The sequence below is a fragment of the Phocoena phocoena genome, chromosome 10, assembly GCF_963924675.1.
Source record: "Phocoena phocoena chromosome 10, mPhoPho1.1, whole genome shotgun sequence".
NCBI classification, from domain to species: domain Eukaryota; kingdom Metazoa; phylum Chordata; class Mammalia; order Artiodactyla; family Phocoenidae; genus Phocoena; species Phocoena phocoena.
In genome coordinates, this window is record NC_089228.1 from 41,747,324 (window position 1) to 41,771,246 (window position 23,923).

A 23,923-nucleotide genomic window follows, 5' to 3' on the forward strand; every position below is an offset into this window, starting at 1 on the left:
GCCGTTTTTGAATGACCCTAGCTGGGGGGGGGGGTGGGGGGGGGTGAAAAATGACAAGAAAAAACTAGAGGGCAAAGTGAGGCAAGGGAGAAGGCTGGAGGCTGGCTTTGGCATCTGGAATCAGGCCATAATTCTTGTTTATCTAAAGTCCAAGAGTCATCTAGGGAACTCAAGGCTATCTGCTCTACCTTTTAAAACAAACTTATTCATCCCGGTCTACGAAGTGCTTGTGTGTTCTTTCTACATGCCTAGAAATACAACCCCATTATAGCTCTATTTGGCTAATAATTTATAGAAAGTTTAAAATACCAGGTAAGTGGGCATCTATTCATGGTTTTTTTGCAAGGGCCTGAGGAGGAGACAAAACCGGTAGGAGATTCCTACCCATTACCCTCTCCAGGGACACTGACAGTAAGAGAAGTTGCTGCTCAGATTTTGAGGTTGTCTAGAAATTCTCTTATTGTTCTTCTTCAGCAGTATAAAATATTTGCTGAGATATCAAAATTGCCTCAATCAAGGACACTTTAAAAATTTCATTTAAAAAGTGAATCAGATTTTTAAACTACAGTTATGCCCTGAACAACTTAAGGGTTAATCCTCATATAACTTATAGTCGGCCGTCCGTAACCGTGGTCCCTCTGCAGCGTGGATTCAACCAACCACAGATCTCATGTAGTACTGACTGCAGTATTTACTACTGAAAATTATCCACATATAAATGGACCCATGCAGTTCAAACCCGTGCTGTTCAAGGGTCAGCTGTTACCAATTTGCAAACAAACCCCTGCTACTTCTGATGTGGCTCCAAGGCAATTTTCTTTCCTCTGCTTGACTTGACAGTGGAGCAAAGGTGTGTCATCAAGGCCAGAAATAATCCTAGGTTGGCAGAGACAGGTTGAGACATACTGGCTGGCTCCATCTGCCCACCAGCCTTGCCAAGGCTGAGCTGGATGGTGTGCTGGGAAGGGAGGGGGGACCCCAGGGTTCACCTCCCCAGCCCCCTGGATTTTTAGCCCTCCTATAAACATTCATGGGTTTTTAGGAGGCTCAGCCTGTGAAAAGGAACCAATAGAATCACACAGCTTGGGCTGAAGTGACATCTGGCCAAAGGATTCCAGCAGAATGAATTTAACAAAAATGGAAAAGACAATCCATGGTGCCATTTCTGTGCTTCTTACAGGCAACTGCTACCAAAGGAGTCAAAGCATGGCTTAGAGGCTAAGAACTGGGCCCAGTGAATAGTCTGTGAGTCCCTGTGCCTTTGGGTTCCACTGACGCCCTCCGAGGCCCCAGCCACCCAATCCCTTCCCTCTGGATGTGAGGTAAGGCAGCAGAGAGGAGATGCTCCCAGCCTGGCTGGCAGTGGTGAGATGGCCCCTGCCCTCCTGCGACAAGGCCCAGGGTCCCTCCCCATGGGCTGAGAAGCCAAATGCCAGCCAACCTTTTTCTCACACTTTCTTCTCATTGAAATACCCAGGGGTATTGACCTCTGGCCTCAGGAGTGTGACACACAGGGCACATTTTGCCTCTTCAGTGCAGAGGTGGCCTTGAAATCCTGCCAGTAGGTGGCCCTCCCTTAGCCCTTGCCATCCCGGGGAGCCAGCATGATGAAATGCATAAGGCAGGAGCACCCAGTATCAATCAGATCTATTCCCAGCTGAACTTTACTTAAGATTACAGTGCCCTGACCCACTGGTCTGACCTGGGCGAAGCCAGAGGTTCCTAACACACACTGGCTGAGTCCAGTGTGATGGCCAAATTCCTCCTTAATCTGAAGCTCTTATCTGTGAGGTATTTTTTTGTGTGTGGGAGACTGAAAGTAGAGGGAAACAATTTTTACAGAAAGAAAAAGAAAAAAAAAAAAAACAGACAAAAGCGGTGTACCTTATACTGGTTTCTTCAAGCATAATGCCTGAATTGGCAAGAGAGGAACCTGTGAAATGAATATCATAACTTATGCTCAGGCACTCTCTCCCAGGCTGGCTTTGAGATCTTACACACAAAAACTCTCCTCATTAATAAGGGGTCAGGTCTCAGTATGTGGGCACACTTCCCCAAAGTCCATTGTTAAAGAAGCGAAAATAGGCATAAGAGGATCCCCACGAAAGATCCCGAGACCAGCCTTTGCAGGGGGAACTCTGAAGTCCCAGATTCTTGAGAGCTCCAGAGGAAAAAAAGCACAACAGGCAGGCAAAAGAGGCCTGGCGCCTGCACCAAGTTCTCATCCCAAAGCACACTTTCCTAGAACAGGATCAATCCTCCATCAGGCCGCCAGCTGCCTTTAAAGGAGTGAAGATTTCCAGGGGCACACAGAATGCTATTAGGCTACAAGGAGAAAACCCCATCTCACTTATTTCAAACCTTGGCTCTGCTTTACCAAGTGAATTCTTCCTAAGATACAAAGCACACGTCAGAGCATCCCTCTTGCAATGATGCAATTAAAATTTGCAGCCATTCTACAGAAGAACTGAAGCTCTGGAGTGGAAGGAAATCTTAAATTATGGTGTGTGTGGGGCGGGGGAGGGGCTGGGAGGGGGTGTTTGGGTGCAGGTATTTTCCGAAGGGGAGGGAAAGGATTGAACATATCGGCAGCTGAAATCTCTCTTCAGTGCAAACCTTTCCCACTGAAGTGTGAACTCTTCCCAGAGGGGACAGGTTCATTCAGTCACACTAATGAGATCTCCTGTCACATGCCATGCGCTTGCTGGGGTTTCTTCCTGAGTAATCTGATGAGGGTGTGGCAGCAGTGAAAGGCACTTGGAAAATACATAATCCCAGACCAGCAGGGATCCCCTCCCTGTTTAAAGGAAAGGCACCTGCCTCCCCTCCACTCCCCCAATCCCAATCCGTCCCCAGGGGTGACAGGAATTAACCAGCGGACTCCTCATGGTGCAACCCTGGCTCCTCCCCACCGTGAGGTCTGCAGAAGGCTCTGGCTAGAAGTGGTGCTGGTGAAGGGCTGTGGATGAGTGACCCTTCTCCAGCCTCTTGATGTGGCAGGAGTGACAGAACAGGTGGTCCTCCAGGGGGTAGCAGCGGTGACCATCTTCATCATTGAGCTCCAGACCGCAGTCCTGGGGTGAGGCAAAAATATCCAGTGGTGACGAAACAAAACAAAACAGACTGCAAGAGTGACACAAAGGCCACACACAGTCCCGTACAACCAGCAGAGGGCGCTGTGTGATTCTTTCCGGGCAAAAAAACATGCCGGTGCGGAGACACGCAGCTCCAGCCCAGTGAGGGTCTGGACTGTACTGTCCAACACTGGCCACATGAAGCTCTCCGGCACTTGGAATGGGGCTGGTCAGAAATGAGATGTCATGTCAGTGCAAACACACACACCAGATTTCCAAAACTTAGGACAGAAAAACGATATAAAATATCTCAGGAAAATTTTTTTCTCTCGACTGCATGTAGAGGCGATAACGTTTTGGATATATTGGGTTGAATAAAAGCACAGTTGAGCAAGTGTCTTTACCTTTTTTTCCAGCACCTGGGGTACCAACCAACAGTGATTCCCACCTATTTCTTCAATGCTGGCAGTGGGATCAAGCTATATGTCACCCACACTCATTGTTCTCCCTACCCACAGCATCACAAAATAAATCTCCTTCCTTGGGTGAATCCACTTAATTCTGGTTGAAATTCCACAAGCGCTTAACGCGTTTGCACCCTTCACAACCTCTGGCTCTCCTGACAGTCATGGGGCACCAGTGACTCCTTCAGCCTGGGGTGTGACACAACAGAGAAGGGACAGATGGGCCCCACCTGCCTTTACACCAACCAGTGACATGCCTGTTTCCAAGGGGGGTTTCTTCATGATTTTCAGGGCTCGGTTGAGAAAGGGGTTCCCGGCAGATAGAACAGACTACAAGCTGGAGGGGAGGGAGTCTGTTCCTCAAATCACACACCAGCCTGACAATCTGGCCCCCCAAAAGGACCTGAAACCCACACTCCCCGTGACCCTCCCACTCTGTGGCTTCAGGGAGAGCAGCTGTGACCGGCTCAGGACTTGGTGGTCACAAACATGGAGAAAACAGTAAAGACTTTTATGCATCTTCTCCAACCTCCCTCCCCCCACCACCAACCAAATCAGGCTTCACCCCACTTCTTCTGTCAGCTCTGGAGGGCAGCCCCTTGCCCACATCCTGTCTCCATCAACCCACGATGCTTTCCTCTTGGACTTCTAGGATGGGTTTTGGGGGCCTTCTAGGGCAGGGAGGGGCCTACCTCACAGTGGTAACACTCCACGTGGTAGTCTCTGTCCATGGACACGACTCGGATGGTCTCATCTGAGCCCTGGACCAAAGGAAAGCAAGAACCAGAGGCTATATGGGGGGCCATCGGACTCCGCTGCCAGGAGGGTGGGGGAGGGTTCTGGGGCAGCAAGTAGGTGGCCTTAGGAGAAGTGCAGGAATCAGTAGTGGATACTAACACCAGCAGAAAAAAGGACACATATAGTAGATGAGAGGAACCGAGAGGGATGCAGTTCTACCATCTGGAATGTCAGAGTCAATAGTGAAAAAACCACCTACTTGGTCTTGTTCATCTGCTCATCATCTAATCTGGGAGTCAGTATCAAGTCAGAGAATTTGACCCAATTACAGGGACAAACAGGGCATAAGAAGGACACTGGGCTAGGGAAGGCAGCTAATAAGAAACGGGCTTCTTGGTGAAGACACCATTTATCTCAGAGTTGAGATTTTAGAAGTATTTTTACAAAGGTATAAGGACAGGACACAGATCTTGTAAATGACCCAGGGAAATATTCATCTCTTGGAAGACCCCAGGAGCAGAATTGAAAAAGCATCTTACCTCAGGTGGAAGGATGGGAAGGCCACAGGCTGCACACTTGGGGGCCAACACCCTGGCGGGAGAAGCAAAGAAGCAGTGAAGGGCATATTGAGGTGTTTCGGGGAGACTTGTGCCTGGAGCCTTCCTCGCTGGCCCGGCCCTGCCTCCCACCCATCACTCTTCACGTGAATCCCTCTAGTTCGTCTATAAAGACAGACCTGGCACACTCCTGGGACTATTGCTTCGGGATTGTTCCTCAGAGGTAACAAGCGCATTTGCCCCCTCTCACTCTGCTAGGGCTGGAGGCTGACCTGTTTACGCCCCTCATGGTGCCTCATACAGGCCCAGGCAAACTGAGGGTGGTGGAGACCAGCCCTGAATCAGGGCCTTTTGAAGTCTGGTAAGGCTGGAGCCACAGGGCTTGGCACATTCCTCCAGAGGCCTAGTCAGGAATCTGATTATAGGTTTTTTGGTCCTGTTTTCCCAGTAAACGTAATTCTTTAACCAGTTCCTGTCTGCACGGGCATCCGCTGACCCCCGAGGCCCGTGCTACACCCCTCAAAACCATTGCACGTTCGCTGCACTGTCGACAACAGTGCAAGCAGCCTGCAGACGTGCCTCAGCAGGTCCCCACCCTCCACCCTGCTGAGTTTCAGCCAGTGTGGCTTACACGAGTGGCTCTCCTTACTTGTGGTAATCCCGGACACAGTAGATCTTGTTCTCTGAGTCCACAGTGAAGGGTACCCCGTCCAAACACTCATTACAGATAACACAGCGGAAGCAGCCGGGGTGGTAGGACTTCCCCAGGGCCTGAAGGATCTGGGGGTGCCAAGGAAGAGGTTAGGACTCAGCTGGGATTATAGGAAGGAAGTGCCAGTGGAAGGGAGAGACACATCAGGCTGAGGGTCCATATGAGCAACTGCCACCCTCATCCCAGTTTCCCTTGGACCAAGTCAAGCAATGATGGGGGCAGGAAAGGCTAACCTAGTTACAGGTATAAATAGGAGGAAACCAAATGGTATCCTTCTCCTGCACTTCACAAACCTCCAGAAGGGAGGGTTCTCGATCAAAAAACATGATTCTCTGCAGGAAATGATGCAAAGCAGGGCCGTGAAAGGCTCCACCTCAGATTTGGGAAGCAGCAAATACATGGAAAGATTAAAGGAAACTCCACAAGGAAATGGAAGAGCTTGGGAAAAACCTCTTAACTTCTCTCTCCCGGGTGCCCCTACTAAGCAGCTTTGACTCTGCAGCGTGATAATCCAGAAGCCCGTGACTCGGCCCCGGATTATCTCAAATCCAATTGTAAGTAAAGCCTCTTCGTTGCTGCTACTTTTAAACACAACGAGGAGAAAGCCCCATGCACCCTCTTCCTCTCGGCATCATTGATCTGGATGTGACTGATACCTGGAACTGTAAGAGGACATCCTGAAACCAGAACAGAGCCTAGATGCGGAGGGTGGGAGAGAGAAGAGAGGGAAAGAACGTCCTGTCTACGGTGGTGTCAGTGAGTCACCAAATTAACTCACCATGGAACTGCCTCCCTCCAAACCTCTTAGGTGAGATAAAACACTTTTTCCTATTAAGTCAGTGGTTCTCCAAGTATGGTCCCTGCACCTGCAGCATCGGCAACCCTTGGGAACTTGTTTACAATGCACATCCTTGGGCCCTGTTCCAGCAATGGGTGTTTTAATAGAGTGATTCTGACGCATGCTAAAGTTTGAGAACCATTGGTTTGAGTTGAGTCTGGGCTTTCTGTCATCTGCAGTTGAAAGCGTCTCTGATGACTCAGTAGCAGATTCATTTCTGCGATTACCTGCGCCATGAAACTTAGCACAAACAACAGAACTATGGAATCAACACCAGCAAGCCTGCACCAAAACACCGTAGGCAAGGAGTGTACAGACTGGTCATGAGCATCCCTGAGTGGGGCCACACAGAAAGCCTTCCGACAGGCAGAAGGAAGGGGACTTGGAACCAACGAGAACCTTGGCAGAGCATCGTTAAGTCCTGTGGGAAAGCCATGCTGTGTTCTGGCCATGCCACACCTCACACACTGCAGCTGGGGGGCACCGGGAGGATGTCATGCTAGCCCAGCTCTCCTCTGAAAGCTCAGCTTTCAAGCTTCCTCATCCCCTCTAGGATTTCACTAATGTTCCAGGCTCCCCAAGCTGCCAAAGTAGGAAGAACAACCGGCTGGGCTTCAGAGTCCCCTCAGCAATCCGGACCTTGGAATGCATTTGGCCCCCAGACTAATGCTGTCTTGGCAGAAAGAGACCCTTAAATTAATTTAACCCACACTGTGCCAGAAGTATGGTAGGATAAAGATACCATTTTGCTGCATTCTGACTAGGTGTAATAATTTTTTTCATGTGGGAAAATGCCTAACCTCCAAGCCCAGAGTATTCCCCTCTACTAACAAAGATGGAGCAGAGACGGACAATTTACACCAAGAGTTGCACAACTGAATTCTGCTGGAGAACCAAGAATGGTAACTGAAGGAACCTTTCTCTGTATTATTATAATTCTTGGTGGCAATTAAGGGTTCTATTTTTAAAAATAAGTGTCACTACCAGTCATTCGCTGAAAGTTTTCAAGTCTGAGAGGAGTGTGACTTCATCTTATCCCATGAGGTAGAGATGGTCTCCAAAATTCAGTTCCCCACTTCCCTTGAATCGGGATTGGCCTTGTGACTTTCTTTGATCAATAGAATGAGGAAGAAATGATGTTCTGAGATTTTAAAGTCAAGAATGTAAGAAAATTGGCAGCTGCTACTTCCTCTCTCTTGCTGAAAGGAAGTCCAGGCTAGACTACTGAGTAAGATTAGTAGCCGTGGGGAGAGAGGCCTGGAGGGTGAGAGATCATCTTGTGCCATCAGCTGAACACAGCTGAGTAAGTGACCCCAGCTAATGCCACATGGAGCAGAAGAATCGCCCTGCAGAGCCTTGACCTAATTCCTGACCCATGGAATCATGATAAATAATAAATCACTGTTGTTTTACACCACTAAGTTTGGGGGTGGCTTGTCATGTAGTAATAGATAAATGAAATACCTTGAGGCCCAAAGAAGGCTTAGGTTACCCACAGATAAGAACAGTGTATAGTCATGTTCATAAATTTGGACACTGTTGGCCTCATATGTGGTGGGTTTGTCAGAAGGGCTCTAAAATCAAGGACAAAATCTGCTAAAGAAATGGAGCCCTGTGGAGTTGGGCAGGCACTTGGGGAAGGTAGGGGTGAGGCTGTGTGGCTTGGGCCTGCCTCCCCTGGTGGAATGGCTGGAGGGCCGCATTCCTAGCTAGGCCTTAGCAGCTTCTCAGGACACCGCTCACAGGGCCAGGCTGTGCTGTGCGGTGTCAGAGCCTGGACGGCAACAGCGTCTGTTCACCAACAGGGACAGCTTTGGTTCACTGTTTTATACCTGTCAGCATAAAACCGGAAGAAATGAGTGTTTATGTCTGCCAAAGACATGCATAAGAGCGTTCACAGCAACTTATTCATAAATTGCCCAAAACTGGATAACACCCAAGTCCCCCTCTTCAGGAGGATGGATAAATAAAGGGTGCTATATCCATACAATGGAATTCTACTTAGCAATGAGAATAAATGAACTACCAACACAGACAACAACATGGATGAATCTCAAAAACATTTTTCTAAGTGAGGAAAGGCTGACCCAAAGGAATCTATACTATATGAATCCACCTGTATGAAGTTCCAGCACCAGCCTGGGGCAACAGAGGTCAGAACAGTGGGTATCTTTGTGGGAGAGGGTCTTTCTGGATGTTGGAAATGTTCTATACCTTGATCTGTGTGGTGTTTACACATAGGTATATACATATATAAAAATTCATTCAGCTGTACACTTAAGATGTGCACCCTCTGAGTTGTTTCTCAATAAAAAAGGTAAACAAACAAACAAACAAACAAAAACAATGACTAGCAATTCCCTTCTCTATACTGGAATTAATCGCTCAGCTTAGAGAGGGATTTAACTCTTTCAACAGTAGAATGTTACATAACGATTTTCTCTGACCAATATATTAAAGAAATTCGATAGGGCTGTTCTCCAATGGTGAGCAATTTGATCCCTGAGAAAATAAGAACTCTGTATTCATTAACCTCACAACCTTACCCTAAAAGGAGGTGAGGAAGGAAGAACTGTCCCCACTCAAAAGAAAAGGCACTGAGGCCCAGGACAAGCTCAGAGAACCATGGCTGAGCGAGGAACGGAATGGATAAAACCTGCTCCCTGTTTTGCTATCTCAGAACGAACAACGGGCCCCCAGACCTCATCTTAGGAAATGATCAAGCCGGGAAGAACATGGGGGAAAACAACTGTATTATCTGACGTTCTACACCCAATTCCAAAGTAGCTGAGATTTCTGCAGCTCCGTTTGGCATCTCACCTGGGATGCCACAAGGATCACGGAAAATCAGAGGGAGGCCAATGTGACATGAACAGCCCAAAGGAGACAGTGCCAGCAGAAATGACATCATGTGGACTGGATGGCGAAGGATGCTAATTCCAGTAAAAGCCAAATGCGGGTGCTACTACAGTAAGCAAGCAAGCATGGGGTCTTCTTTTTTTTTTTTTTTTTTTGCGGTACGTGGGCCTCTCACTGCTGTGGCCTCTCCCGTCACTCCGGATGCACAGGCCCAGCAGCCATGGCTCACAGGCCCAGCCACTCCGCGGCATGTGGGATCTTCCCGGACCGGGGCACGAACCCATGTCCCCTGCATTGGCAGGCAGGCTCTCAACCACTGAGCCACCAGGGAAGCCCTGGGGTCTTCTTTTAATAAAACCAGATGTAGCCACAAATCAAGGTACGAAACACTGTTCTCAATTATTAATTTCTTTTTTCTCTGAATGCCTCCCCCTCCCACCATGCTATTATCTTGTTCGGCTGACCCTACTCACCATGTCCATGATCAGATGTCCACAAAGAAAACACCTGTCAGCAGACTGCTGGAAACCAGAGTACTGCAGTGGAAAGAGAAAAGAAAGTTAAACCCAGGCGGGGCAGAGGAATCTTGCTACTTCCCCGCCAGTCATGAGGAACACAAGGAATTTCTCAGAAAGATGTGTCACTCTACACAGGATCTGTCATGACCCCGGGGACAACAGTGTGATGAATCACGGAATATCCTCTGCCACAAAAGCCATTACAAATGTTAATACCACTCGCCTCCAACAGCTGCACCCAGGCGCCCATGACATGCCAGGCTCTGCATAAGAGGCTGCGCAGAGAGAGGCGTCAGTCTCTCATCCGGTGGTTCTCAAAACGGAGTTCCCTGGCATCACCTGGAAACTTGTCAGATGCGCAAATTCTTCAGCTCCACCCCAGACCTACTAAACTGGAAACTCAGGGGGTGGGGCCTAGCCATCCTGAGTTTTCACAAGCCCTTCAGGGGATTCTGATGCACAATCAAGTTTGAGACCATCACTCTAATTTTCAAAACAATTCTTCAAAACAAAAACAAAAAACACACAATTCTTCAAGGTATATATTACACCGTTTCTCAAATGGAAGCAAAGGGAAGCTCTGAAAGGTTAACTGACCTTCTCATGGTCACACAGCCTGCAAGGGGTAACGACGGGATTCAAATTCAAGTCTGGGTCTGATTTAAAAGCCAATGCCTTTTACAATTAGCTTCAAAGAAACTGGATAAACATTATTTACCTTACCTTACCAAAACACACACACACACACACACACACACACACACACACACACACAGAGCTCTAGTCTTGAAAGAAACGAGGAACTCACCTCAGAAAACAGACTAGATACTACACGCTGGAAGATACTAGAAGCTTAAATATTGCAAACACAACTTAATAAGGGAAATGTAATGGAAAGGAAGGTGGAAAAGAAAAGGGAAATTTTCTGCAACTCTACACCACGTAGTGTGGGGTTTTGCTGCCCAGCACTTCCTCCTGATTCTAGGGGTAACAGTTCTTTATTTTCTTTGGGGATCCAGCCCCATTCCCCATCCTGTGGTCCTGTGATTCCCGTGGGGCTGACCCCATGATGGGTTCCAAGGCAAGGCACTGGCTCAGACCTGGCCAATCAGAGCCTCACAGTCGTCCAGCACCCAAGACTTTGCCCAGGGGTGGGCACCTGGCCCACCAAGAGCCCATGAGACTCCAGAAGCAGGACAGGCACTTGGCCCATCAGATGTGAAACTGGGAGACAGTCAACTCTGGTGTGCCACCATCTGACTATCAAACACACAGTGCCGGAGACTGAAGTGAACATGTGGAGGAAGTGATTCCTGAGGGCACGCAGGAAGCAATTTCCTTGGGTTTGCTTGGCGGTTGCCGGCAAACACGAGTCATAATGAGTCAACCCACACATCCCCAGAGAAGCTGGCCCCGAGCCAGCTCTGGGTCTCACGTTGGTGGTCCCACTGACCGGTCGGCGCTCCATGCCTGGCACTGTGTTAGGGTCTGAAGGTGTAAAGGTGAAGCAGCAGGTTCCTCCCTCCCTAGGAAGTTACGGTCAAGCCAGGGAAAGACGTGTAAACAGACACGAGGTGCTCTGACCACTGGCAAGCCCGGGGCAGCAGCACACAGGAGGGGAGATCCACTGCGAGGCGGGGGAACGTGAGGGCCGTCGGGCGATCTGGGCAAACGAAGCATGAAGACATTCCAAGCAGGGAACCCAGTGCAAGCCAAGGCACACAGGATGGGGCCATGGCGTGCAGAGAACCGCAAGCCTCAGAGTGAGTGAGATGGGAGGCTGCCCAGACCGCGGAGAGCTCCTGCGCATGCTCTGAACCCTGGATCCCGGGCCCGGGCAGTGACGCAGCACAGCAGCGAGGGGCCGGCGGAGCCATGCTGACGTCACGAGCCACACAGGCCTGGGGAGGACGCGGTGGCACCAGGCCCAATGCTTGGCCACACTCTAGGAGAGATAGGAAATCGGAGGGCTAGAGGAGGAACCTAGGACACTGTTCTCAGAGATAAGGTCCCAGGCAAGGGGACTTTTCTGCTTCAGGTGACTCTCAAGTACAGTGGGAGGGGCTGGCGGATGGGCTGGGGACAACCCTGGGGACTGTCTGACGGGCAGGGAGATTGTGAACAGCTGGCCTCAGAGGCGCCTACGTGGCCGGAGTTCAGACGTGGGAGTCACTGGCACATGGACAGACTTTCAGTGCGTGGGAGAGGCAGGCAGGATGAGAAGTAAGGGGGCCCAGGTCCCAGAGTGAGAGTTAAGAGCTGGGTGGAGAAGGAAGAAATGGGCAAAGCACAAGAGGACACGCTGAGCAACCCCCAAGTCCCTGAAAAGCACAAAGCTCTGCAGTTTGTCATTTGCCTGGGAACGTGGGCCACCCCATGCTTCTGCAGAAGGAAAGTCAGGACACCTTTCTCCAGCAGTGCAGCTTGCAGATGGCACTAGGGACCGCAGAGAGAAACCACCTTCTTCTGCTTAGCCCAGCTTCTCTGCACGCTCCCCTCCTGACTCAGGGCAGGACTGAAAGGAGGGGAAGCTTGGGTGACAAACTCACCAGGAAGTCTTCCTCACAAAACACTTTGCCGTTGACAAAATAAAAGGCTTTTCCTCTCAGCTTCCGGCCTAAGGAAAAAACACAAAGGCAGGGTAAACAGAAAATGTTAATATGCAGTGAAAAAAGAGAAAAGAAAGGCAAAATCTTTTAAAGCAGAAATAATAATAATGCAAAATAATCATACAAAAAAATGCCAATTATCGATAACATTTTCTGGTTCCTGAAAGCTGCTGTGGTCCTTGGTAACAGGTAGACTCAGGCCAGAAGACAGGGTCCCCTGGTGGTTGCTGCCTGGCAGACTGACTTGGGAATCATCCTACACCCACTTCTCGCACCTCCTCTCTGCTGAGAAAGAAGCCAGCAAGACACTGGGTGACAAGATGGCAGAGGCATCCACATGTGGGGATACCAGGCAACAGTCTCCTGTGACGCTGCCGTCTCCCACAGACATTGGGCATCATCACCTTTGACATATTCTCCAGGGGATGCTGGTGACAACCTATCAGGAAATTCCTATAAATTGGTGAGCTCTTATCTTCCTTACTTTCACATCTTTTTTCATCTGAACGACAGAAAACACATACTGTTGAAAAAATGATGATTTTTCCTGTTTTCTCTTGATCTCAGTGGGGTGGGTGGAAGTGGGAAAAGTTCAAAGCACCTTGACTCCTTAGATGTACCTTTAGTTTCCATAGAGCTAGGACACTGACAAGAATAGCACACTGTATCAATTCCTTGGATCCCTTATGAAAAAACACAATGGGCCACCTGTTCGAGGTAAGCGGAAGCGTCTTTGTGGGGGACCCTGGATCTGTATTCAGCAGCAACCCCAGATATGAGAATACCTCCAGGGCCACGCACAAATCACACCCAACAGACTCTGTGGAAGTTTCAAAAACTGAATGAATTCTAAACACTAGTGGAATCAAGCTCCTTAGGCCTAAAGTCACTTGAAACCAAAATCACCGATGTCAAAAATATTGATGGTGCTTGAGACACAGAGAAGTCCCCTCCCTACACAATGGGTGTCCTTGCCTGTGACGCCCCAGAGCAGGCAAAGAGCACAAGGTAACGGGGGAGAGGTTGCTGATGGAGACTCATCGGAGCTCAGAGAGGACTTTGAAAGCATCAACGTAGGGGAAAAGCCACAAAAAGAAATAAATGAAACTACAAAAGCAAAAAACTCCAGATGGACTAAAGACCTCAGTGCGAAAAACAAAAGCTGTTACAAGAAAATACAGGCAACTGTCTTTGACTTTAGCACGGTAAGAATTTCCATGCACTGACCATCCACTTGCCTGCCTCTATACTAAGCTTAACAAGGAAGGCCCTGACCTTCTCCGTCAGACCCTTTGCGGGGTGTTAGTTGCTGCCAGATTTACTGTTATCTCAATGTCTCCCCAACCCTCTGATGGGTTCCTCTCGAATGTTTTAATGCTCTGAGCATGTGCTACATCCCCTGAGGACGTAACTGTAATTTCAACTCAGCCTCAAACTAAGAGGTCTTGGTAGCAGTCTAACCAAGGGAAGGGCAATAAATGGAATAAAAGGAAAGGCAAGTCAGGGACAAGAAGATGGCTACAACATACAACGTGGCATTAGTATCTAAAACATACAAAGAATACTAATAATCCTAAGAAAAGACACGCAACCCAATGGGGAAAAAGATCAAAGGAAGGTGTAGAGAAGAGAAAACTGTTATTGAATCCAAGCTCGTACTGCTTGCCCCACGACAGGCCAATAAATGGAGAGACGAGTCGTTGGGACAAGGAATAGCGACTTTATTCGGGAAGCCAGTAGACCAAGAAGATGGTAAACTTCTATTCCAAAGAGCCACCGTGGCTGAGTTAGAATTCAGGCTCTTTTATACTAAAGGGGAGGGAGTAAAGCCGAACATTTCCTGGTTCCAGTCAGCCTCCAGAGGGCGATGCAGCCATTCACAGGTGGGCCCGTGAGCTAAACAAAGGATGTTTCCTGTGAGCTAAACAAAGGTATTTTAGCTTAATGCGCATTACCTGGGAGCCAGGGTTCCCAGAGATGGGCCATTATGTATACTTTAAGCTTAAAGGCAACATGCCTTTAAGGATTAACTTGTAATAGAATACAAAGGTTCTTCCCTATTACAAAACCTGTTAAACTCTAGGCAACAACCATTGAAAAAGATGTTCAATCCCACCACCGATCAGTGCATGCAAATTAAAACCACAATGAGAAGATAACTCATCCCTAGATGGGCAAAACTCACCAAGTCTGATAACTCCCTGTCTTGGCGAAGTTGTGAGACAAAAGAGGGACCCTTTCACACTGCTGGTGGGAATGTCGATTGGCTTGACCACTTTGGGAAGAATTGGCAAGAGCCAGTTGACCTGAAAATTGACATTGCCCACAACACACTGCTAGGGACACCCCTTGAGAAGATCCCCCAGTGTGCAGAAGGAGGTGCATGTATGGATGTTCACTGCAGGGCTGAAATGAAAACTGAGAAACCCAGAGCATCTTCAGTGTTCACCAATATGGAAAAATTGATAAATACATTGAGGAAGAATTTAGAGTTATATTCAATGGATGCGATACTAAACAGCAATCAAAATGAATGAGCTAGGTCTGTATGTATCATTATGAATTGAACTGAAAATCCTCATATGCAAATGAGGAAAACTGTTCAACGATGCATTATTCTGAGAGAGAGTGTATATGTCAGTTACATACACACAAAAACTAGTCCTATATATTGTCTATTGATACTTGTATATGAGGTAATAGTATAAAAGCTGGGATTGGAAGGATCCATACACTCAATTCATAATAGTACCTGCCCTGAGGAAGGGGGAAATGGGACGGGAGGGGGAACCAACATGATTCCAATTTATCTGTAATATTCTTCTTCCTTTATTAAAAATAAGCCAAAATGACAACAGATAAATGTTTGTGTATTCTGGGTGGTACGTAAATGAGGGTTATTTCCCATGGTACTTTCTTGTAGCTTTTTGTTTTCTTGTCGTTTTTAAACGGCACACACACAGCTTCTTTAGGTGACACACTATAAACCAAAAGGCAAACGACATGCTAGAAAAAGCACCTGTACTATATGACAAACAGAACTTAACCCCAATATGCAAATTACTCAATGAACAGCCCAATATTTTAAGACTGGGCAAAGAATGGGGGGAAAAATGACAAAAGTAGTATGAATGACCAATGAATATAAAAGAATCCTTAACTTTTCTCATATTTTTTTATAACTGCAAACTAAAATAGTATACCAAGCTTTGTCTATCCAATTAGCAAAGGCTAAAAAGAATGACAGTGTTGGTAATGACATTGACAGACTGACACTCTCCACTCTGCAAGGAAAAGCAGAAACTGAAACAGGCTTTTTAAGACAAATTTAATATCAAATTTCAACAGAATTTAGAAAGTTTGGATTATTGTGACCCAAAAATTCTACTGCAGGAACTTACCCCAAGGAAATAATCAAATTGTTTAAAGGATCTTCATCACAGCATCATTTATAACAGCTTACAAAAAAATGAGTGTCGGGCTTCCCTGGTGGCGCAGGGGTTAAGAATCTGCCTGCCAGTGCAGGGGACACAGGTTCGAGGAAGATGGGTCCGGGAAGATTCCCACATGCCATGGAGCAACTAAGCCCGCGCAGTACAGCTACTGAGCCTGCACTCTAGAGCCCACAAGCCACAACTACTGAGCCCATGTGCCACAACTACTGAAGCCCGCGTGCCTAGAGCCCATGCTCCAGAACAAGAGAAGCCACCGCAATGAGAAGCCCGCACACTGCAAGGAAGAGTAGCCCCCGCTTGCTGCAACTAGAGGAAGCCCGTGTGCAGCAACAAAGACCCAACGCAGCCAAAAATTAAATAAATTAAATAAGTAAATTTTTTTAGAAATGAGTGTCAACCAAATATCTAATTCTTATCAGATAAATTATGTACTATTACGAAGCCATATTAAAGAATGTGTTTCTGACAGGAAGAGGAGAGTGAAAAGAAAAAAAAAAAGATTGTTTTCCAAAAATATTTAGTGGAGAAATATTTAAAATACTGCAAAATGGGGTTAAAAACATCTGTGTGTGTGTGTGTGTGTGTGTGTGTGTGTGTGTACACAGACATGGATATACAGACACACTTATATGCTCATACACAGTCATTATCTCTGAGTAAAGGAAATGGTGATGTTATTAGTTTTTTTCTGCAATGGTTATGTATATTATTTTTATTGCCTGAAACAAACTTTAATGGAGTGAGAGAGTGTGAATGGCAATGAGGCATACGTTAGAAGTCTTTAGTTCTCCAAAGTTTCCCTCCCATCCTTACCTCAAAGTTGTTCTAGGAAGTTCTCATTCTAGAACCTTCAAAAGCATTTCCCAACTAAACTAGGATAACAAGAATGAGTGCCTACAGCTCAGTGATTTCAGGGTTCACTAACAGAACCCTCTGACAGCCATGGAAGTTAAACTTAATTACTTTACTGACTTACAAATTTCCCCTCTATAAAAAGATTCCGCAGGGCTCAGTTTTAGAAAGGAAAATGAAAACTAACTAGAGTATCCTTTCTACCTTGTGTCCCTGCCAGGCTCGCGGTGAGAGCTTATGTCCTGCTTCCAGTCCCTCCCTAGCAGCCAAGGCGACAAGGAAAAAAACAGCCCACCCTAAGAGGAAAACAATCCCCACACCGTCTGGCTGCAAGTCCGTGGAGGGCGTTGCTCTGCTGCTCCCTTCTGGGACGTCCCACTGGGATGACCTGGTTCTGATGAGAGGAAGGGAAGCGAGGTTGCACCTACTGAGGAGGCCACTAGAGGGAGCGAGGAGGCCGTCTGGAAACGCACGGGACTTCCTAGAGAGAGGTGAGGCTACTGAGGCAAGGCGTGGAGAACGCCCCGCTCTGGCTCCTGGAACAGGGTCAGGGAAGTTCTAAAGAATCTAAGCAGGAATTAGCTTTCTGATTTAATAGAGGGTAGATCACCTGTTCCAAAAATCATAGAGGAAAATCATCACACGTGCAACAAGTGTCGAACCCTCCAGCACTGTAAGAAACACAAAGTAAACAAGAGCTTTTCCCACTTATAATGACAACAAAGATTTTTTTAAACAGTCATATTCATTTGTGATGGCTGTCAGTGCATATTTCTGTAAGCTATAGAGGAGAGTGTAAAATGATTAACTCACCCTGGAGAGGAAACTTTAAAATGTTTACCTCTGACTCAATTGGGCTGTCTGGGACTTAGCTTAGGGAAAGAATCGGAAATGTGAATAAATGTTTGCTTAGATCCAAATTGGCAGCCTTAGAGAAATGACCACATAAAACAAAACACATTTAAATGTAATATGTAGCCATTTAAAATACCAGTCAAATAAGTGTTTCATTGGTATTCGAAAATGCTTATACTATATAGAAGGATACTCAAATTAACATTAGTAAGGGAAAAAAGCAAGCTAGATAACTATATTTATAGTACAATTCCATTTCAGTAACCTATACCCATACACCACTGATATGAAAAAAAAACTGGAAGACTGCATATTAAGACTAATAGTGGTGAGCACTGGCTGATGGTGTGACAGGGAAATTTCATAATTTTCAAAATTTTATAAATTTCTTTTTAAAACTTATATAGCACTGACAGGTTGTATTAAAGGGCAATTTCACTTACCACTTTATACTTTTCAATATTTAAATTTTTTTTCTAGTATTCAGGACACTGGAAGATGGTATGAGAGAAATTTCTGCTTCATACATTTCTAGATTAAATTTTTCTGGAATTATGTATCCATAATCTGAGAAACAATACTTTCTTCTCAATTTTTAAAAGAAAACTCTTACGTAATAATGTGAAAAGTTAAAAAAAAAAAAAGTAAGATTCAACTACGTAAAGAAGAAATTCAAAGAAAAAAAGACTGGAAAGGAAATCTGTCCAAGAATGACAGTGCCTCTGAGGAGACATACACGGTAGGTATCTGTAGGATGTGGGGTGGCGGGATGTTCGCTAGTTGTTTGCTTCTTTATACTCTCCTACACATCCCCAAACTTTTGATAATGAACAGGTATCACTTTGATCATCATTTTAAAAAGTGCCCACTGGCTAGGCAAATCCTCTTTTTTTTTTTTTTTTTGGCCACGCGGCTTGTGGGATCTTAGTTCCCTGACTAGGCATCGAACCCAGGCCCTCGGCAGCGAAAGCGCCAAGACCTAACCACTGGACCTCCAGGGAACTCCCTAGACAAATCCTTTTGCTGCCAGGCCCCAGAGCTGAGGAGTCCCATGTCCAGACCCCAGAAGCCAGGGGAGGGCTCAGAGGTTGCATCTGCATTTCCTTTATTACCAAAAAAAAGAAAGAATATTTAGGACTCCGCCACAGTCCTGAGAAGGTGGGGCCTTCCTCTGCTCTGAAGGACTCCAACTCCGGTTTTCACTAAAGTTTTAAAAGACCCCCTGCATTTAGAAACTGGCTCCCACACCCATATTTAGTTTGCATTTTGTCAGAGTGAGAGAAAAAAATTAACATCTGTTGATTGCCTTCTATGTTTCAAGTACTATATTTAGAAGTTTCATATACTAAAAAAAGTTTTAAAGGTGTCTGAAAACACTGCCACACATATCACTGCATCATTAACCCCCTTTCTGTCCACACCTGCTACATGCCTTTCACAGAGATGTTTCACAAACCACTCTGTGTCACCTACTCTAGGATTCAGAGAGCGTGGAAAGGGTTCACCCAAGAATTAGGCAGAAATAGAACCTGTCACGTGTCAACATCATGGAGCAGTGCAAAGATGCAGGAATTGCCTACTCTTGGGAATCACTGGAAATGACACCCAGGGTTGCTCCCAGCTCTCTGGGTTTCCTCTTCTCTTCATAAAAACACCATACTTATACGTTAAAAGTTATCATCTCCATTTCATAAATTCCAAGGCTCAGAGAGGCTAGCCCAGGCAGTAAGCGGGCAGGTTGGAAGCCAGGCTGTCTGACGCTGACGTGCGTGCTTGTTCCATTGTGCCATGAGCCCGCCCGCACTATTTAATGCTTGCTGAGTGCACACCTCCACGTGGATTCCAGTTTCTCTCTTCCTACCAGGGAACGGAGAAGGGCATTTTCATTTTTTAAAGCACTTTCTGTGTACTGGGCACTTTACCTACGTTGTATCTCTTTGTCTTGACAATTCTGTAAAAATCCCCTGCGATGGCACCCATGTGGCTATAACGTGACTGGTGACTGACCCCCATCTTCTACCACAGACACATGGAGTGACAGTGAGGCCAGGCAGGAAACAGCAAGCAAACTCATCTTGAGAAGCAGGGAGGCAGAGAGAAGTATCCTCCCATCTGAATTACTCCAGATCTAGCCAATGAAATAGAAACCAATGAACCTGGAAATTCCTGGAATCACGGCCACTGTCCTGAAAGTTCCAATCAAGTGCAGGACCCAGAATCACCCTCATCGACAAATAAGCTAGAGCAGCCAACCACCACTAGGTGGCGCCAGACCACAGCCACGACAGGGACAGGTGGCAGCAGCACTACCGGCTGCGAATTCCAGGCTGGCGGGGGTTGGAAGGTTGGCGGGGGTCATTTCCTTAATCCTGCAATAACGTGACCCCACGCTTTAAGCAGGTTAACTCCACTTATCGCATTATATGCAGTTGTACTGAGTCTTCGTTTTGAAGATGGGGAAACAAAAGCTTAAGTGGTCAGGCAAACTTGGCTGTGTGACTGAAGCTAAGCAGAAGAGCTGGGATTTGCACCCAGGTCTCACTAGTGCTAAGTCAACACCCTTCCCCTCACAATATACTATCCCTTTGACCCGGAACAAGTATTTCTCAGACTGTGGGAGGGAAAGAAGGTGGATTCTTGACCTTCCTAATCACACCTCTTCCCCACGTGACTCCCCTGAGTGGTGACAAATCACTGTCCTTACACTTCCTATGGTGGCACATACTTGGAGCCAGCTGTGCCATGCCAGAGCTCATACACACCAGAAGATAAAACAATGGTCGAGGCGTGAACACCAGAAAATTAAGCCGGCGGTTCTCAAACTTCAGCATGCTTCAGAACCACCTGGTGAGTTTGCTGTAACACAGATTTCTGGGCCCCTCCCCAGAGATTCTGATTTAGTAGGTCTGGGAAGGGCCTGGGGATTTGCCTTTCTAATGAGTTCCCAGGTGATGCTGACTGTGCTGGTCCAAGGACCACACTTGGAGAACCACAGAGTTAGGCTATGCCTCAGGACTGTCTCTGAAACAGCATCTCCACTTGAAGAGATTCATCTTGTTCAAACAAAGTGCTAAGACCTAGACCATCCCTATAACAATTAGCATCAAACATAAAGCTGTTGAGAGGGCGGGTGTGTCTGGGTTACATCTTTATAACTCTAGTTTCAGAATCATCCTGCTTCTAGTCCCTGAAACAGGAAACGGATAGCGATATGCACAAGAAAATATACCAAATAAAGAGCTTTTCCACAGCTTTAGAATACAGTACTCAAAGTTGCTCTTTATTTTCCGATCACAACAATAGTTTATAAAATATTCACTAATAAATGTAAAGATTCATCGAGGGCTTCCCTGGTGGCGCAGTGGTTGGGAGTCTGCCTGCTGATGCAGGGGACACGGGTTCGAGCCCTGGTCTGGGAGGATCCCACATGCCGCGGAGCAACTGGGCCCGTAAGCCATGGCCGCTGAGCCTGCGCGTCTGGAGCCTGTGCTCTGCAACGGGAGAGGCCGCGACCGTGAGAGGCCCGCGCACCGCGATGAAGAGTGGCCCCGCTCGTCGCAACTGGAGAAAGGCCTCGCACAAAAACGAAGACCCAACACAAGGAAAAATAAATAAATAAATAAAAGAATGTTCACAATTTAAAAAAAAAAAGATTCATCGAGAATCCGTTCCAAAAAGTCACTTCCCATAGATGCAGTGAATGAGTATTTTATATATGCCTTCAGGGGCACCTTCAGATGAAAACAGAAACATGTGGATAAAGTCAGTGTAGCCTGGTGAAGGAAACAGCGGTTGAGGATGACACAAAGAGAGGCTGACCATTTAATGTGACAAATAAAACTAAACTTGCAATACTCACCATTCTCCCTTGTTTCTAGAAATAGAAACAACTCATCTATTCTGGAAAAGTAATTGGCCCTTGGCTGTAAGACTTCACCGCCAATTTCAGTTTCTAAAATATCTCCTTGAAAAGTAAAAATGCAAGGTTTTCCCAACAAGGAAGATACTTCCTGAGAAAAGTAAAAGCTAGCAATTGTTTAGATCATGTTTTTATTGCACCGTTCCAACGGGTAACTTCTACCTGTGCCGTCCACAGTGGCTACCGGCCCATGTGTGGCTACTGATATGCAACTGAATTAATTAAATAAAATAACATTAAAATTTCAGTTCAGGGACTTCCCTGGTGGTCCAGTGATAAAGAATCCGCCTTCCAATGCAGGGGACACGGGTTGGATCCCTGGTCAGGGAACTAAGATCTCACATGCCACGGGGCAACTAAGCCCGTGCGCCACAACTACAGAGCCCACGCGCCCTGGAGCCTGCGCGCCACAACTAGAGAAGAGAAAAAACCCGTGCGCCACAACACAGAGCCCGCGTGCTCCAACTAAGACCCGAGGCAGCTAATAAATAAATAAATAAAAAATAAATCTTAAAAAGAAAAAAGTCAATTCAACTTGAACAAGCACATTCCAAGTCCCTGAAAGCCACTTGTGACCAGAGCAGCTATAGAACACTTGCATCAGCCACAAAGGTCTACTGGATCTACTGCTTCAAACAGCTTTTTCCAGAATAGGATAACTGTTAGAAGGTATTGCTAACAACAAAGCAACAGAAAGAAACCAACCAAATTGGTTCGGCTCCAGTGAACAGATCAACCTGGATTCCACAGGCTCATCTTGCCCCAGGGGGATGAGGAACAGGAAGAAAGAGGAAAGTGGAAAAGCTCAGGCTGGGGTCCTTGGCTTTGCTACTTCCCAAGAGAGAGGCTGGCTGGGCACCTAAACCCCTGGGTTCCTCCAAAGAGGGTGCTGAGGAGAGGACAAAATCAGGGATCACAGTGGGGCCCAGCACAGCACCGGCTCATGCTAAGCATGTGACGCAAGGCACCGTTGCCAGGATCCCTTCAAAAACCTTCAAGTATTTTTTTTTTTTTTTTGCGGTACGCGGGCCTCCCACTGCCGTGGCCTCACCCGTTGCGGAGCACAGACTCCGGATGCACAGGCTCAGCGGCCATGGCTCACGGGCCCAGCCGCTCTGCGGCATGTGGGATCCTCCCGGACCGGGGTACGAACCCGTGTCCCCTGCATCGGCAGGCGGACTCTCAACCACTGCGCCACCAGGGAAGCCCAAAAACCCTCAATTATTGAAACTAAAAGTCACATCCACTTCCATCTCCCTCTTTGTCCAAATCCTCCAAGTCACTGTTCCCTTCTCAGTTTTTCTGTGGTAAAGGGCCAGGTCTTGGGGGTTTTGTTTTTAATTTCCACCTGTCAGACTTATTTTCTCGTAAAATACAATAATGTGGGAAAATGAAACATATGAAATCCAAGCCTCAACATGCTCTGTCAAATTGTTATGGAAGTTTCCAGTTTCTGTTGAGAGTGTTATGAAAAGCCTCAATTTCTGTGCTTCTGTCCTTACTGGCCAGCACTGGTTGAGGACCACACTCTGAGTAGCCCACTCCTCACTGCAATCCTCTTCTCACTAGCCACTCCCCAGTCTTTTTTTTTCCTTAGTTTTCCATGCCCACTATTCCAGACCATCATTATCTGAGTCAGAGGAAAGAACGCTGCACAGAGAAAAAATCCTGGAGATTCGAAGAGGGTCTCCTCTGAGGATTTAGCAGAGCACGGATCAGCACATGCCTGTGAAGAAAATAACCACTGCTGGGGGTAAAAGACGTCCGAAAGGATGAGAGAGAACAGTGCCTGGTGTGCACAAGGGCCGGAAACGGTCTATTCCCACCAGACAGACTAGGAAAACACATAATAATCCACGCAACACTGAGTAAAATACTCAGAAAGGTTTTGCCCTGGGAGTGGGGCATAATTACCCCTAGACTGAGCTCTGCTCTAAACTCACTTAGCAAATCATAAAAACCACAGTGGAAAGGATTACTGTTTCTAAATAAGTTATCTGCACCCCAGAAGATTTAATGCTCAAGAAGATTTAATGGAATGTAAAAATATCTAGGACTCAACAAGGTATGATTCGCAATGTGTGGCATCCAATCAAAGATGATCAAGCATGTAAAGAGGCAAGAAAACACAACCCATAATGGAGAAAATAATCAATCTATGGAAATCAACCCAGATCTGACACAGACATTAGCATTAGTAAAGAAGGACGAGTTATTGTTATTCTATTCCATATGCTCCAAAAGTTAAACAGTGACACAGAAGATATTTTTAAGAGGCCCAAATTCAACTGCTAGAGATGACAACTAAAATGTCAGATGAAAGATACACTGAATGGGATTAAAAGCAGATTACACATTGCAGGAGAAAACATCTATGACGTTAAAAGCATAGCAATAGAAACTGTCCAAAATGCAACAGAGAGGAAAAGAATCTAAAAAACAAAAAGACCATTAATGTGGGGGGGAGATAAAT

The 23,923-nt window shown here is 46.6% G+C and overlaps 1 protein-coding gene across 1 annotated transcript in view; it reads right to left on the reverse strand.

The window, feature by feature from the left end:
• Positions 1-2,936: 2,936 nt before the first annotated feature.
• Positions 2,937-23,923, reverse strand: part of LIMD1 (LIM domain containing 1) — a 69,077-nt gene continuing 48,090 nt past the window's right edge. The window contains exons 3-8 of the mRNA XM_065886218.1: positions 12,310-12,377; positions 9,716-9,778; positions 5,483-5,613; positions 4,816-4,867; positions 4,231-4,299; positions 2,937-3,074 (exon numbers count right to left, since the gene is read on the reverse strand). Coding sequence (XP_065742290.1) covers positions 2,937-3,074; positions 4,231-4,299; positions 4,816-4,867; positions 5,483-5,613; positions 9,716-9,778; positions 12,310-12,377 — 521 coding nt within the window. The remainder of the gene's footprint in view (positions 3,075-4,230; positions 4,300-4,815; positions 4,868-5,482; positions 5,614-9,715; positions 9,779-12,309; positions 12,378-23,923) is intronic.